Consider the following 17,269-nt stretch of genomic DNA (forward strand, 5'->3'; position numbering starts at 1 on the left):
TAATTTCATTACCACTGTTACTTCCTTTTGAGTGCAGCAGCCTGTTTGCATATTGGGATTCAGCTAACTATAAGCAAATTTCAGCCCACCCACTGTTCCTCACAGTACATGATTGGAAATTAATAGATTGACTTACAGCTGGAGAGTGTGTATTTTTTAGTTCTCTAGTGATTCAGACTGCTAATTTCAGTAACTTGTTGCTCTCCTGTGGTGGCATGCACATGTCAAGCTTGAATTCTGCCATTGTGCTTTTAGGCTGTAGAACAGATTTTTTTTTTGTGAGGTAGATGTGGAATTTAGATTTTTACAAAAAGGAAAATTCCTTTTTTTTTTTTCCCCATCTTGGATCTTCTGGAGCAGTGTTCATTCTTTGTATGTTCTCGAATAGAATCTCTAATGAGTGAGAAATTACTTTGCCTGCTTCCTCAAGCCCTTGGGAATAAATTTCATTAGGCCTTGCTGATTCAAGTGTATCTAATGCATTTTCTTGTTTGTTTAGTCTTTGTATTAGTATCAACATAGATACTTGTGATTTGATTCAGCAAAAAAAGTTGAAACGCCTTTGTCTGTGGAAATGTTGCTCAAATAAGGCACGTTGGTCAGTACATTGTAGGGAAACCTGCCCTGCCCTTATTTCAGACAGCTAGTACTCGTCAGTCCAGTAACTTTCACAAATACTAAATTCACATTCGTTTTAAAAAGTTCTAAAGTAAGTGTAAACGGGGAAAATACTACAGCATGAGTGGTTCTTAGCTTAACAGATGGAACCTAAGCAAGCTGTATTGCCAACTGATAAGAGTGAGGAAAAGCTAAAGTGATTGTTGTCTATTTTGATGATTAGCAACCCAGGTTACTGACAGTCACTGTTTCTTGAGTTCAAGTTGAATTCTTCTTGAGATTCAGAAGGATTTTAAGATGAAGGCATCCATTTATCTTGAGGTTTGTAAAAGAAGTACTTTAACACAATATGGGTGAAATGTTTGTGCAGCTTGTATACTTTACTGTGATTAATATTGGTGCTACCACCTTTGAGCATGAATTAAATCAAGTACTAATGCTGGGTTAAAACAAATGCACTTTCCATTTTTTTTCTGACACACAGTAGTAGTTGATCTAAATGAACAGTTGTGTTGAGTTAAAGATTCTGTTGACACTGTGTTGTATAGTACTGAGTGGTTCATTATTTGAAATTTATAAAGGAGCAAGCAGTAAGATTTATCTCTGCGGTGGATATTGGTCCTTTGTAGGTTGGTACATAGAGGGGAGGCACTGCACTGTGCAGAAAACACAGGAGGGAAAACAAATCCCAACTAGGGAAAACTCATAATGACTAGAATATACAGTAACTGACTCCAATAGAAAGAACCTTTTGCAAGGGTTGCCTAAGTCATCTGAGAAAGTTTGATGTTGGATGAATTTTGATATTCAAGATCCCAACAACTTCATTGTAAGTTAGGTGGGTAAGTTGATGTTTGATGAAAAGATTGAGAGAGATTTACTTGGAAATACTCAGAAGAAACTATAGGAAAGTAATCTGATTTTAAACTTCCCTCAGACTAACTTTATAGAAGCAAGATATAAAGAAGTAATAATCTTTAACTCACACCACTAAACTCACTCACTCTCTCAAATGCATGATCTATTTTATTTATAAAGTTAAAATTGCATTATCATTGGAAGGTGAGACCTTTGTAGTTAAATGTATATAAATACCTGTTTTATTAAATCAGTAAACGATCACAATTAAAAGCAAGAAAATAAATGTTTTGAACGTTTCTGATGGTACATCTTATCAAGGTGCTCCCTGTCCTTAAAGTTTTGTTTACCCCTCTGTGTAAGTAAGTAAAAATTGCAATGAAATGCAAACAAAATGAGGGTTGAGGAAGTTGAGGGTGTTGTGTATATTCATTACTCCCTTTTTATGGACTTGGACATTTTTCTAGTACATGAATGAATACTTAATTCTCATTCTCTGAAGCGTCCTTTCTTTTGTAATGAATGCCTGTGTACGCAAATACATTTCACAATGCTGTAATTCTGTCTTGTCTGAAGTTGGCACTTTGCATCAGGGTTGACTGAGTTACGTAGTCACAGGTGGCCTGTTGATTTCAGTAGAAGTTAAATGTTTGCATTCTTCTGAGGATTTGGGACCAAGACATCTTGAAAACCCATTGCAGTCATTTCACAAATTAATGTGTATTAAATTATTTTCCTAGGAGAAATATTCTGTGGATGTCAGGCTTCTAGGGAAAGGTTTCTCAGCTTCATAAAGTGAGATCTCACTTTCCTTTTAATCATCTTTTCCATATTTGTGTGTCAAAAGAAGTAGTAAAGCAGAGTTGTTGTTACCCTTGGAGTTGGCCAAACTTTATGCAAAATATTTGTCAATTCTTTTTTTTTTTCCCTTTTTTTTTTTTTTTTTTAAATGTATGTTTGTTAAAAGAGCTGGAGGGAGTAATAAGTTCTCAAGCAGTTGTATCTGCTGGTCATGCTAGGAGTCTGGATACAGACTCTTGATTAAAAAACCCCCAAAACCCCAAACAAAATAAAGCAATAGAAAACAGAAAAAGAACAACCCCCCTGAAGTAATTTCATGAGCAGAAGTGACTAATAAAGCTTGGTTTCCTGTTAATTGTGCCTTGTGGTTGATTGGAGTCGCTGCGTTAAAGGTTTTGTCGCAATTAACAGCACGTGTATGGGAAGATGTCTGCTCCCGACCCTCCAGCTGGTTGCCAGGGTGTTGCCCTGGGATTGAGAAGCAAGGGGATGCTGTTGTAGGCTGCATGGGTTTAGGAGTCTCTCCTGCCACCCACCTACTTATGCAGAGCATGCAAGAAGTGAATTGTCTTTGTAACACCTTCTGCTTAGTCGTAGCTGGTTCAAGTCAGGTGGTGGGTAGAAGTTACAAGGAGACCTGGATGCAGACAGGCGCTGTGACTGCGGGAATGTTGCTTCTTTCATCTCTGTGTCACTCTCCTGACAGTAATTCAAGTATATTTATGCGTGAAGGGTTTTGTTGGTGGTGATGATGCTTAGTCAAAATGATTAATTTGAAAATAAATCCAGGTCTGCCTGAGAGCAATTGTAAATCTGAAGGATGAGAACCAAATGTTTCTGAACACCACCTCTGTTACAAGTCTTTATACGGACTGTATTCTGCCCTTCTGGTTTGTAAGCTTTTTATGGATTAGCTGTAAAAAATGTACACAATGGCTATTGTAAATACCCGCCTTCCGTTTGCTGCTGTATGTAAAATTTTTAATTTATGTGCCATCATTATTTGAAAAAAATAACAAGTAAGTAATCCCAAAATACCTTATTGTATGAAAGAGTCCTTTCCATTTAGGCAGTTAGATAAGCAGCTCATTTCCTCTGAATGAATGTTGCTAAAGTTGCTTACAGCAGTCACTATCTGGACTGAATGCAGGTTTTCCAGGTGTGTGTTTCTTACTGTATGGATGTTTTTTGAATGCACTTCGAGATAAACTGAGAATATTTAAACAGTCAGTTGAATAATGTATTTTTATGATAAATAGAGAAAGATGTGGATGGAAAGAAGTGTTAATATAGAGTAGGAAGTTGGCAAGGTATATATAGGTATGAATAGTGGATGAGTTGAATCTGAGCTGGTGGGGGGAAATGCATTTTGATATCTTGCATATGTTGCTAAATTTTCCCTTATGTTTGACACAATATAGGCCTAAGAATATTACATTTAGTTTCAGTAATCAGTTTTATTTGCTAAACTATAACTAGAGAATTTCAAAAAGAGCAACAAATTAAGGGGTTTTTTTGATGAGCAATGATGTGAAGCCAAGCTAAAACTAATAGGAATGTTTTTTCGTAAATTCTGAGTAAATACAGAATAACAGTCTGAAAATAGATGTTAATAAGGGCAGGAATTGCCACACTTTCCTAAGAATTTGAGGTCAGAAAAAAACAATGTTCAGAGTGTGGGAGGGGAAATATTACAGTTCTCATGTTTTTCATAATAGTTAGGAAGTGCAGTATGTTATGGAAGTAATCTAGGTTTGGCCTAGGACTTGACCCATTTGTCAAGAATGGTTTAAACGTAATAAGCTCTGTTTGGCTATTATATGGATGGGTACACTCATGACCCATACCTTCAAATATAACTGATTCAAAATACACATCTGATGCTTCGTTATGACTAATCTTCAGTTTTAGTAATAGCATTTTGATACTGTTTTCATATAGATAAGTGTTAAGAACTTGTAGGATTTGGATTTCATAAAGCTTTGACCATCTCGGATTGTTGTTAAGCTTGCACTAATTTAATATGTTGCTCAAGAACATGGACTAAAGTCTGTAGGAAGAAGAGGTGTTATGACTAGGTGTTTGAACTGGGGACTCTTCCTGAACAGGGAAAGATGATGAAATAATTAGGAAAATGGGTTTAGTCATATAATGTGGAACATACTAAAAAGAAATGTTTATGTTTGCTTGCATTTTACTGTGAACTACTTAACTTGCTCTTTTGTGCTCTGTGGAACAAGGTGACATTCAGAAAAATGAGGTATGAATTCACCTCCCTACAAGTACTTTTTTCATAGAACAAACCTTCTATAAACCAATTCCAGAGTGAAAAGTAATGAATTCCTAGCATTCATTTTGTTTATGACTTAATTATGACTTACATTTTCAAAATGTTTTATTACCTACAACTGGAATCCATTTTTATCAGAGTGCAGTTTCCATTTAAATATTTGTATGAACTATCTAGATTGATATTATTTTAAAATTATAAGCACTAACTAAAATTCCAATGTATGTTACCTACTTCTGAAGTGTGGTTACTTTATTGAGGTAACTGAGTACTTTCCTGAGAACTGCTGTGTTTGTGTATAAATTAATGAATGTGTTCTGTGCTCTTCTGAAAAAGTGTCCAACTTCCTCATTATCCCATTACTTATCTCAAACTTGTTTATGTGTGCTGTGTCTTGCCATGGCTTTTCCTTTCAAGTTTTTAGTAAACAAAACTTTTGAGATAAAACTTGGGTAAAAGCATTCAAAGAATTTTCAGAACTCAGTAAATATTTTATGCATTTGGTTTAGCAACTTCTAAAATATTTCTTCCCCAGTGCATTGGATTCATACAAGACCACCTCTCCTGTCCACATTTGGGGAAAAAAAAGCATACAAAATTTTGAAAAAATGTCTAGAATTTGAAGATGAAGAACAGTCTGTATTGATACTAATTCTTCTCTTTGATTAGTTAATAGTTTGATACTGAAACACTTAATCCTTCCTTTACAGGAAGAATGTTAATTTAATTTGCTACCTCCTCTTTTTATCTTAAGCTGATAAATAAAACCAAATAATCATATCTTGTTATAAAATTGTTGTATTGTCATAGAAAAATTGCCTTTTATCAGTGTAGCAATAAGCAAATGCTTTAATCTATGTAGCCTATCATAACAGGCATACAGCAATACAACTCTGTGATACTTTAGGGACTAAGATTCAAAAAAGACGGTTAATTTAGGCTCAGCCCTGCAAATACAGGCATAGTAGAGTTCATGGTTTTGAGGTCTTTCTTATTTCTGACTTGGCATTGACAGGGATAGTGAAATAAATTATGTGCTCCATAGCACAAAAGTCAATTCAGACGTACCGCTTAGCGAATCCCTTCACTTGATTCATTAGGAACTCTGTAGGTTTAATTGGAAACAATATGCCAATAACGGGTGGTTTGAAAACCTTTTTATTTTTAGGTAATATAAGCATACGGTGGCCTAAAAACTGAACGAAGAAACTGAATAAAAAGTTTCTCTTTGGTTTCGTAAAGAATTTGGTCCATCACTGATCTGGGTTCCAGAATTATTCTTTACTGCATCCTTGGTGATACAAAGGAGGTGTGGATCAAAGCAAAAAGGGCTGTGATGAATCTCTTACACATGAGCACGTGCACACACGGACATACGTGGTTTATGTAGGAACTTACTACTTACAGAAAGTGTATGCTATAGGGTAGTTACAGGTGTTGGGAAATACATTTATCACCTTCAAAATCAAGATTCTATTGAAAGTTTGATTTATATTAATGGGCATCGTTGATCTTTTTTGAAATAGTAATAGATTTTAGTCATTCAGCTGCACTGAAGATTGAATGATTAAAATTGCCATGAGGTGAAATGAGGTCAAAATAAAAATATCTTAATCAGCATTATTTTACAGTGATCACTTCATCAGGAAAAAAGCAAAGATGATTGTAGTTGAGAAATAGAGTGCCGGATCTGGTGCACAGTTAGGTACTTGAGCATTATGATATGTTCTTTATTCTCAGGTGGGCCAAATCAAGTTTGTTTTAGGCAATTTACATTCTAATGGCACTGAACCTTCAAATGATTAGTTATTTTTTAATTTTAATTGCATTAGTTTTAAGGTAACTCTGAAAGAGTGCTGATGTTCTAGGATATTTGAAGACCTTTAAGACTTTAAGGAGTGCTGGTAGTTTAATAAATGACTACTTTTAAAGCCATAATTCCCTAAAATACAGTGAAACTAAGAAGAGTTCTTGAAACATGACTTAATGTCACATTTTTTAGAATTACTGTCTTTTTATCATTGTGTCAATGCAAAAAACCTGGACAATAATGAACACGTTCAATTGCGTTACCCAGCTTGAATACACGGAACAAGCAAATGAGTAGTTTGCAGTTCTTACAGCAGAAATAATATAGGGTGATGGCATTAAAATGGTGTGAGGTATGTGTGGAGTGGAAGCTTAAGCTGTAGAGGTGGAAAAATTTCTGTGGACATAGGAAGGGTGTTTTGGTTTCTTCTTTTGTGTGACCGGGAACTTGAAATTTGAGTAAAAAGCAGCCGTAGAGACTGCAATAGTGTATCTTTGTTTTTCATTGTACTTATAGTGGCTTAACACTTAGAAGCAGCATTTTACTGTGATAGATTAATGAAGTGCAACAGGATCTATTTTCTTATTTTTACTCATTTCAGAGTAACCTGTAGGATGTATCAGCAGCGTAAAACTAGTGCAGGCAGTGTTCAAAAGTCAGTTTTTATTTATTTGGATCACAAATGCTATTTTAAAAATACATCTAATGAGAATGAGTGATTACTTCTAAAGAAAATTAAAAATATGACTTGAAAATGTGTATTATTTTAACCTAGGCAGAATTCCTTCTGACAATATTAAGTTCTTACTCACTGTAGTTTTTAATATTTCCATTTGACATAGTTAAAGTAATTCTTGCTTTTATGAGTATTGAAGTTTATTTTAATGTTTGAACTTCAATTTTATGTTAGGTATAGATCATGAATGCAGAACTTCATATAACATCTTTCGTTTCAGATGTTGTCCATAAAGGCAGAATTAGGAGTGTAATTGTGTGCATTTGTACAACATCGACTACCCAGAGTTCTTCAGTCCTGACTGGGACTTTTGCGATCTGCTGCAATGCAAGTATAAACAAGAGTCAGTGAAACCCACTGTATATGGAGTGCTTGTGAGCAGGTTTATGCCATGCTTTTAAAGAGGAAACAAGGTATATTGTTACATGATACGTCAGTTGCCTGTGACATCCTGAGGAAGAATTTGCCTGCTGTTAGAGCTCGGCTGCATTACTAGCCTTCTGCTGAGGCCCTTGTGGCTTGCAGGGAAGTGTCTGCAGTAGTGTGCAGTGAATTTGGGGGTAAAAGCATCGTGATGGAAGAGTGAGAGACAGGACTCAAATAATTCATGTGCTGCGTGAGACTTGACAGGTGTGCCTTTTGACAAGGTCTAAGTGTAAGTATATGCTAAGAATACATGGCTACACAAAGAAGAGTCATTTTAGAGGAGGAGAGTTTGTGGAGAGTCTGCTTACCCCCCTTCTCACAATGTTTAGAGCATATGCTTTAACTAATTAAAAGAGATTAAAAGTGCTTTCAGTTTTACAGAGCTTTTACAGCTATTTTTTCTCGAAAATGAACAATGTTAGTTGCACATGTAAGAGGTAATGAAACTCTCAGTATCAGCAAAAAATCGAATGTCTGACATCAGTATATTTGCTTTATATAGATGACTGTAAAACCCGTCCTTCCTTTTAATTAAAATCCTAAAGTAGGAGGAAGGCAGGTTGTTGTTGTGTAGCTCAACTCCTTGTTTGTCAGTGACAATTTAATGAAAAGTAAAGGCAGTCAAGACTGGTGGTGGTAAAAGGAGAAAGGAAACGCATCAGGGAATTTGAGAAAGGATGATGACAGGACATCATCACTGAAACTGGGACTTTGGAAGAGAGACTTCAGCTGGGTAGACCAGAGTTTGAAAGGAAAAGTAAGAAATTAGAGAGCTAGCAGAACTTTGCTCAGGTGATGGCTTCTGTGACCAACAGGGCAATGGGATGGGGGCCTGGAGGTAAAGAGAGAGAGGCTTGATCAGACTGGTACAAGAAGGAGGTGAGGTGCAGATGTGGAGAAAACTTAGGAGGCTGTGGATAGAAACTATCGGGTGTGGTGGCAAAGCTGTGTGGGGACAGGACAGAGTGATACCGGAGTGACGAGTCTTGTGGGAGAGGATAGGACTTGAATAGTTGAGAAGGGGAGCATTGGGATGAGGAGTCACAGTGGGAAGAAGTGAAACTGGATCATGTATTTGAGAGGCAAGAGAAGGGAGTGTAAGGCAGGCTGCAATATTACGCGGGTGTTTGAGTATCCCTTAAAATCCTTCTTTCTCTAGCTTCAGAAATGGAACAGGAGACTCCTAAAGTGCTGTGAAATACCTGGGAAACTGAGCAGGGGGCTTCATTAGTGCTGGTCACGCAGAGAGCAACAACGTGCAGCACTGGTCCTTTAGTCAGTGAGCATTGTGTACTAGATGCCTGTGTTCTGTGGACCAAAGTTGCTAGCTTTCTTCTGGTAAAACACTTCCATATTATTACAGTATGCAGCAGAATTTCTAGAGAGGATTATTATTTTTTTTTTAAATGAGAGGATTATTTGAATTATAAATAATATATGTATTGAACAATTCTTTAATTAAGGATGCAAAACCATAAATGCAGAACAAGGGAAATGACAGAATTAATGATGCCTCCACAACTACTTAGAGAGAGTACATATTACAGGCTTCCGTTGTGGAGACAAAATACCTGTTCTTTAGAGTGGAGCACTGTTACTTGACATGTAGTCATTCTCTCCCCACCCCACCCCCCCCCCCGCCCTTTTTTTTTTTGTTGTTTTCTCCTTGAAATTTGCTGTGTGGTTGCACACTCTTTGTTCATTGCATAATATTTGATTTTTTTTTTTCTCAGATATTCATCAACATGTAATCTTTCACAAACAGTAAGATAGTATTTTTCAAGAGCCTAGTGAGATTAGATGGTGATATCTGTATTTTTTACATAATAAAAAGTAATGCATTGAGGGACTAAAAATTTTACTTAGAGTATCAATTTTTGATGCCTGGTTTATTTTGATGTTTCAGAACATTTAGTAATTCTACACACAGGTCTGATTTTATTTACAGCTTAAACGTCCAGCATTTTTTGGCAGTTAAATACCAGCATATTGAGTTACCTGTCAAATGTTGAGGAATGCAAAGTTTAAGCTTGACTGTCAGAAGTGTATTTTTAATTGGCTTGTCTCCAGCTCTGTGACAGTGTGAGGGATGGAGTCTAAGCAGCATTCTGCTTTATAAGTGTAAGACCCCCTTTCTCCTTCTCCTTTGTTAGCCTTTCAGGTTTTTTAAGTATCACAAAACTCTTTTTTTCTGTCTGTTCTTGATTTGCTTCCAGAACATTTCCACCCTCTTTACTAGGTGGAACAGGAGTCCTCTAGTAAAGATTTTACTGACCGTGCTACACAAATTGCATCAGAATTCCAGTGCACAGCAGGATGAATTAAAGTTCAATATTTCACTTTGCTGCCAGTATAATAATATTTAAACATAGGGTGGTTTACTGAAATTCTTGTGACGCGAAAGAATGGTAATATAAAAAAATAATGGCCATATCTTGATGTGGTATGGAAGTGTTGCCCAGATCTGCAGTGGGTGTTTCATGAATGCAGGGGTTATTTTTCATCTGAGTCTGGGGAGGGAAAAAACAGAACTACTTTCGTATGTTTGGGAAAGATATTTTATTTCTCTCTCCGATTTTAAAGTTCCTGTTGAAGAAGCTTTTGTAGTAGCTATAGCCAGAGGTGGCTGGATGGTCTCCACTTGACCTAGATGAGAACAGATTACTGCTTTTTTTCCCCAAGATGAATAGGATCCAGAATATTGTGTCTGTCTATATCATAGTACAGGAATTTGTGGACATGCTTCTCATTCTTGGAAAATGCCACATTCTTAACTTGTACTTACAGATGTTGGCACTTAACTGTTCATCAGGAAAAACATGTTAAAAATGTTCTGAGGGAGTGAAAACTGAATCTTAACTGTTAAAACTGAGAAGGGTATTTGTGGCTCATATTTTTTACATTGCCTTATCTAATGCTCTGTGGTTCAGCTCCTATCGCTGTTGACTATAGTGTTTTGCCTCTGGTTTCCTCCAGAGAGTTGGCAGAAACTGCAACAAAGCTTTCTTGTGCTGTTTTGCCAGTCTTAGGTGGGTGAAGAGGAGCGATTCCTTTTCCGTCTCCTCTCAATTAAATTTGGCTATAAGCAGCTCTGCCTTGCTGATTGTCAATTATTTCTCCTTTGTTTTGAGAAATACTGTTTATTTTGGGAGGAGTGTTCTCTCACACCTCCTTTCTGGAGTTTTTTGAAACATCCAGTTATAGTCTGTCTCAACTAAAAAATGCTGTTTACACATTTCATAATCACAGCTGATAGAAGCCAGTGGAAAATAAATACTTTGGGTTTGGACTGAGCCTGTAAAATAAGAACACTTGTTAAATTCCTTCCAGGAATTTAGCAGAAATTTCAAAACTTGAGAATGCTTTTAAAACAAAGCTATAGATGTATTATTCTTTGTTCTTTTTTATATATTATTTTTTATTTTTTCAAGGACAGCATTAGGAAGAGTCGGAGAGCTTTCTGTTACTCAGTTAAGTGACAGTCTCTTAGGTTACGTGGTTTTTCTCCTCTGCATGGGAAAGCTCTGTATGTATTTTTATAATTATTTTTAACTAGTGAAGGAAAGGGAGCTTTGTCTGGAAATGGAAAGCAGCTAGTTTCCCATGGTGACTGTTTTCTTTTCCAATCTATTTCCTTCATAATGAACTTTCATCATTGCTGTTGACAATTCTGGTGGATACAGCTTTTAATTTCTGTATCTTTGGCTTGACATGGTATTTTACATTGAACAGTGGAGTAGGCAGAAGGCTGGGTTTGCTGTGTGATACCTGGATCACTTAAGGAAGCATGTTTTGGAATTCCTTTGGGAAGTAAGACATGGGTATCTTACTGAGACCTGCCAGTCGAGGATACAGTCTTCCATCTGAGCCAGCCTGTTTATCTAAAATGCAACCATGGCATCAGTGAGGCACCAAAAGGAATTCCTAAATGCTGTCCTGTTCTGTTTTGTTTCCTATCTAAATAATTTGTGGGGACCCACTTTCAATTGCTGCTCCATGCCTACAGCACTTTCTTTAAAATGTCAAAGTGATCTTCATCTCACTTGGGTTTAGTTTCAACCCATGCCTACAGCAGCTCTGGTTCACTGAAGTGCTTTGCTGGGCAGGGAAGGGGACATTAGCAGGTGAGGGAGGAGGAGGGAGCTCACCACTAGCTCCTTTCCCCCAGCCAGCAGGTTAGCTCTGAAAAATCTGAATTTCAGGGCTAGCCCTGCCCAAGCTCTGCAGACAGAAACTGGGAGCTAGAGGGAGAGACAGCAAGTCAGGAGCATGTGACTAACTTTGCAAATAAAGCATCCAATACTGCTGTTTTATTATTTTGATGTAGTTTGGTATCACATGTATAATCACAGTACTAAACTGTATTGGGTTGTCAACCACGTTGCTATCCTTCCTGCGTCAGCTCTTCAGGAGATGGACTTTTATCTCCAAGAGTTTAAAAATTAAACCCATTAGTATTAAACATGCTGTAAGTAATGCTAGTAACTGCTTCCTGCCCCCTCCACCCCCCAATATGATAAGCAGACTGTTGAAGCTCGGTGTCGCTACTGCAGAACCCATTGTTTTGCCTCTTTTCTGCTGGACAGTTGTTGTAGTAAAATCCTCCCTTTTCAGGGCCAGGGGTAGAATGTATGCTGCTCGGTATGCCTGGCTTGGCAGCTGGAGTCCTCCTGACTGTTTTTGCTATGTGCTTAACATGTTACTTCAGGTGAAGTTCTAGTCAAATTTCAACTGGAAAAAATCTAAATTTCAAACACTTGTAGAATTCTCTTTTTACTGAATTTTACTGTTTGAATGCATTATAAGCATAAATGGAATGAATGGCTAGAACATAAAATGTGGGAAAGACCCATAGAGACTCAAATAACTTGAATAGTCATGACAGGTTCACCTTGTTTGAAAAAACAGCTTAGCTTACTACTTCAGTACATTGGTTACCCCTGAGGGTGAATTGGGAGGTTGGTTTTTCTTACCACGTGTAATTGATGGAATAAGTGGAAGGAATCTTGCTGAGAGGGTGGTAGTGCAGTTTTCCCAGGCAGGGTGAGATCAGAATTATTGGCCAGATGGGGTGGCCAGTTTTTCTAGAATAGTTTTTATAGGTAAAGTTTTATCTGTCCATCTCTTCCACAGTGATTGATAGCAACATAGAATATTTTTCAGAGTAGCCTCTTCTGTAGACTCTGTGTATGACTTACCAGGTTGTGGCTGTAGAGAACATGCTGGCAAATTTGAAAGTTTCGTATAAGGAACTTTGGTTCCTACTGAGTTGAAAATCCAGGAGGAGCCAGGGGACATACTGCCCACACTTACCCTCTGGTTTGGAGGAGGAAAAATTTGATTTGGCACAGCAAACTGCTGGTCCCCAATCTGTATCACAAATGGCTAGCAACCTTGAAAAGGCATGTCCGTGTGGGGAAAATCGGCTGTCCCTCTGTGTATTTTCTGTAGGTTCAGTGAAGCGCCAAAGGACATGCCCATACCACCTTTTGCTCTCGAAAAGCTGCAAAGACAGTGTGTCACTCTGGTATCAACGATCAAGGAAACCGCAGCTCCTTCTGAAAAAGAGGGTCGTGTTTTCTGTTAACTTCATGATGATTCTGTTTAGGGGGATGGGGATTTAAACAGGTGAGGAGTGTGTACCTGTATGTTTTTACAGAGCTGCATTGCAGGGACCCCTTTCAGCACATTGCATTTTGAAAACTGTTCCCTGACCTTACAGTTTTCTGTCTTTATAACAGCTCATATGACATTGCCAAACTAGTTGCAAGAAGTCTGCCTGTTAACCTCGGAGTCTGGAAAGCTGGATGTATGAAACGGCTGTCTGAAGATATGCCTTCCAAGACCCTTGGCCAGGCCAAGTTTTCTGTACTTAAGATTGCTGTTGCCACAAGAACAGCAGATGTTTGCACAGCAGACAAACAACATTGATGATAAAGCAAATTGACCTTTTTTGGAACAAGCTATTTGGAGCACATTCCTAGGGCAATTTTTTTTTTCTTTTTTTCCCTCTTTTTCTTTTCTTGGACTGTATCTTTCTTTATAAAACTGCTTGGCTATACATTGACATGTCTGTTGTTAGAGGTGATAAAAAAATTAAAGAGAAGGGCTTACAAACTTTTCCACTAGCCCTGATACTACAAATCATTAAACCTAATCCAAACCTATTTTTGTCAGCTGTATTTTACTGAAGTAGTTATAGTGATGTTTATTTTTCCAGTGTCCCTATGGGAACCCTGGAAGATTCTAAAATGTAATAATTAAGGAATGACAGGCCTTTCCTTACAATATAAAGTGAGGAAGAGTTTTGTGGTTTAAACAGCTATGCTGTTGCTTGTTAACAAGATATTTTGCCTTGTACTCTAGCCAGGCCTATAATGGTCAAAAAATGTTGAAGTCGAGAACTACACGTTTGTTTTCAATCAGTTGTTTTTCAAGTTAAAAGGCTTTAGTGGCTTGTTTTAATTTGTTCAGTAGTATTGTCAGTAGTATTAATATTTGTACTAAATCACTTGGTACAGCTGTATGCTGAGGCTGTCCCAGTAAGGCAGTAGATTTTTTTGTCACTTATTTTTTCTATTGCAAGACCTTTCTTTTAAGGTATAAAAGATTAATTGAAAGTTTGGGAGTCTCTGTGAACTTGAGTGATATGCTTCTGTTTAAAATAAATTTTTAAAGTATTGTAAATGTCATATTAAACCTGTATTTTAATTGTATAATTCGATATTTTGAGTAAAATTATTATAAATTTAAACTAAAAATACTGCTGAAGTGAAAGTCTCAGTCTCGTATGGTTTACTATTTGGACTAAAGCCTAGGTTTTTTAATCATAAGGTGATGTTTCTGTGTAACTGCTGGTAGACTTGATTCCTGGTATCTGAGGAATTTTAGAAAAATTGACTTAAGTTCAGACTTTGGAACATCTTGAGATTTTTAAAGGATTTCATCCATTCTACCCCTAACACTAGTGGAGTTGCGCTATATTGCTTAACAGGAAAAGCATAAGACATCATGTTTTTGCGTTGTTGTTTTTCAAATGTGATTTACAATGCTAATTTAAGGACTAGAGTAAAGGAGTTTTTTGGGGGTTTTTAGGTACTAAAAATACAGGTAGCTTGTGTCTTGACTCAGGTTATAAAATTGCTTTGCCAAATAGTGGGCAGTAGGTTTTTGTACAAGGATATTGTAGTGCCTTGAAGGGGTGTGTGTTAGTATCAAAATTCTAAATTGAATAATGGGTTATCTGTATCAGTATTAGGGTTTGGGGTTTTTTTTGGCAGGATTAGTTCATAATGTTAGAAGACAAAATACTGAATTCTAGGAGAACCCAAATCAGGTTTCTTACATGTGTCTGGATATAATTTGGTTATGTAGGGTCATTTGCTTTGGAGCTTTTGAAAACCAATTCCCATTTCTGTTTAGAAGCGTTATTCTGAACAAATTGTTCTGCAATATGATGCCTGTTACAGCTCTTCACTGCAAATACAGCTGTACTAATTCCATCAGCCTCTGTATAGATAGAAGTGGACATAGATGGGTCCCTCTACCATGAAAGCATAAGCTGAAAAGGTTTTTGTGGGCCATGTAAAATGGTTGCCTTATGATGCACTTTTTTGTTTCTTTTTTGATCCAAGTATGTGGTGGTCAGTGCCTTGTCTGTTATGAAAATACTGTCCCTCTTTTATAGATGTGAAACTGTGGGTGAAGTATCTGCAGTTGCTTGTTTAGGATCATTGAGAAAGACTGCCTTCGAGCCAGAAATTGAACTTAAAGTTTTCTGAGACCCATTCCAGTCCTGCATACACTGGGTTGTACAACCTCCTTTGATGGACAACTTTTATGAACTGTATTTACTGGAGCTTCTGTTTTAGTAATAGATTTCATTTATGTAAAGTATTAAATGTGATTTTAAAACAATTATTTTTAAAACAACTCCTTTTCCTGCTTAATTATTTGAAGTTTTGCATTGTTTTTTGTGTTTGGGGTTTTTTTTTTTCTTCTTTTTTTTCTTTTTTACCAAAGGTTGTGTTATGTGGTTTTTGAGGTGGAGTTGCCAGGAACTTGGATGTTTTGCATGCAGGCAGAGAGCATGTATTAATGAACTGGGACTGGTTAGTTGTAGTGCTAAGTGGGGCTGAAGGAGGGGAACAGTCCTCTTGATACTGTTTCATTGCAAAGAATACTGGGGTTACCTGGCTGGAATACAATACCTTATTTTGCGTACTGCTTTCAAAGCTACTATAAAAGAGGAGAAAAAGAAGAGGGAAATGAAGCTTAACTTTATATACATGGGTTTTTTTCCACTGAATGTGTTAATAATGTCTTGAGTACAACTGTTCATGCTTCCAGAAGCCAAGAATTGACTATTAAGCATCCTTATCTTGAAGGTGTGGTCTCCAAAAATATTGCATGATACATTGTCTAGGCCAATCACTCATCAGCATTTTAATTTTTCATTGAATACAGTATTGTTTTGCTGTTTGGCAGAGAAAGTAATGTTGTCCAAAGTGAACTCCTCATTATATTATACTTTGCTTTTGCAACCGGAGTTAACAACATATAGCACAGATGCAGTGGATGCCTATGAACTCAAAAGACTGTAGAAAAACAGTCACCTTGACTCGTCTTCCCCCCACTCCCTGCCCTTGAAATTAAAAAAAAAAAAAAAAGGCGAAAGCAAGCTTACTTCGTATACTTTTTCTCACAGCAGTTTTGGCTTAGTTCTTACTGGTCATTATTTCTAGGTTTAAGCTTCATTATATTACATTAGGGAATATAGATCTATAAGCAAACAGTCTGTTTTCAGGACTCTGATTACATCTATTTTATGTTACTGTTACCTTGTTGTTTGGTTTTGTGTTTTTGGTGTGGTTGGTTTTTCTAAATGATTGATATTTTCCTTTGTTTCAGCCAAACCTTTTACATCTAAAGTGAAACAGATGCGACTACATAAAGAAGATTTTGAAATCCTGAAGGTGATTGGCCGAGGAGCCTTTGGGGAGGTATGTATGTGAAGGTGGAAGGAAGGGTTTGAATAATGCTTTTGCAAAGCTGCAGCACTGAGGAGAGACAGGTAATAGCAATATATTGATGTACGGGTTTTTACATTATTTGGGCTTAATGGATACTGTAGGCCTGCCTAATGTTTGATTCAAATACATTTTGATTTATACATTCTTTGACAGCTCTTCTTAAGTCTTTTAGATTTTGAGAGAAGGCAAGTTCACATGGATTAAGAGACCATGTTTCAACTGTCTGATAAATCATTTGCTTGACTGTAATTCTTTTCAGTCAGCGGGTGGAGGCCAGTGAGTTACTGATGGTATAAAGATCTAGCCATTTCTAATCATCCTAATAACTAAATAGTCTGAAAGTAGTTTTCAGCAACTTAAATAGCCAAATATTGATATTCTAAAACCACCCAGAAATCTTTCTATTCCTGTCACTTCATTTCCTATTTTTAATGAATGTTTGAATATTTTTCCTGAATTTCTTTTAAAGAGTATAGTAGATGTTAGTTTCTTTTTCATTGCCACCTACTGCTATCAAACTATACAATTTTTTGCTGCTTTTGATTATGTCATCTCTTATTTGAAGTCATCAGACAAGGCTGTTGATGGCTAGGTTTTACGCTAAGCATGTCAGATTATACAGGTCGAGGAAACGAATAAATAAACGTTAGCTTTCTGCCCCTTCTTCATAATTATATTAGGTGTGTGTGCTTTGTTCT

At 36.8% G+C, this 17,269-nt stretch overlaps 1 protein-coding gene across 13 annotated transcripts in view; it reads left to right on the forward strand.

Annotated features, from left to right (window-relative positions):
- Nucleotides 1-17,269, forward strand: part of CDC42BPA (CDC42 binding protein kinase alpha) — a 191,035-nt gene that overhangs the window by 46,188 nt on the left and 127,578 nt on the right. For all 13 annotated transcript variants that reach the window (XM_069800012.1, XM_069800005.1, XM_069800007.1 and 10 more), the window contains exon 4: nucleotides 16,450-16,541. In XM_069800012.1, coding sequence (XP_069656113.1) covers nucleotides 16,450-16,541 — 92 coding nt within the window. The remainder of the gene's footprint in view (nucleotides 1-16,449; nucleotides 16,542-17,269) is intronic.

Source organism: Haliaeetus albicilla, chromosome 13, assembly GCF_947461875.1.
Source record: "Haliaeetus albicilla chromosome 13, bHalAlb1.1, whole genome shotgun sequence".
NCBI lineage: Eukaryota > Metazoa > Chordata > Aves > Accipitriformes > Accipitridae > Haliaeetus > Haliaeetus albicilla.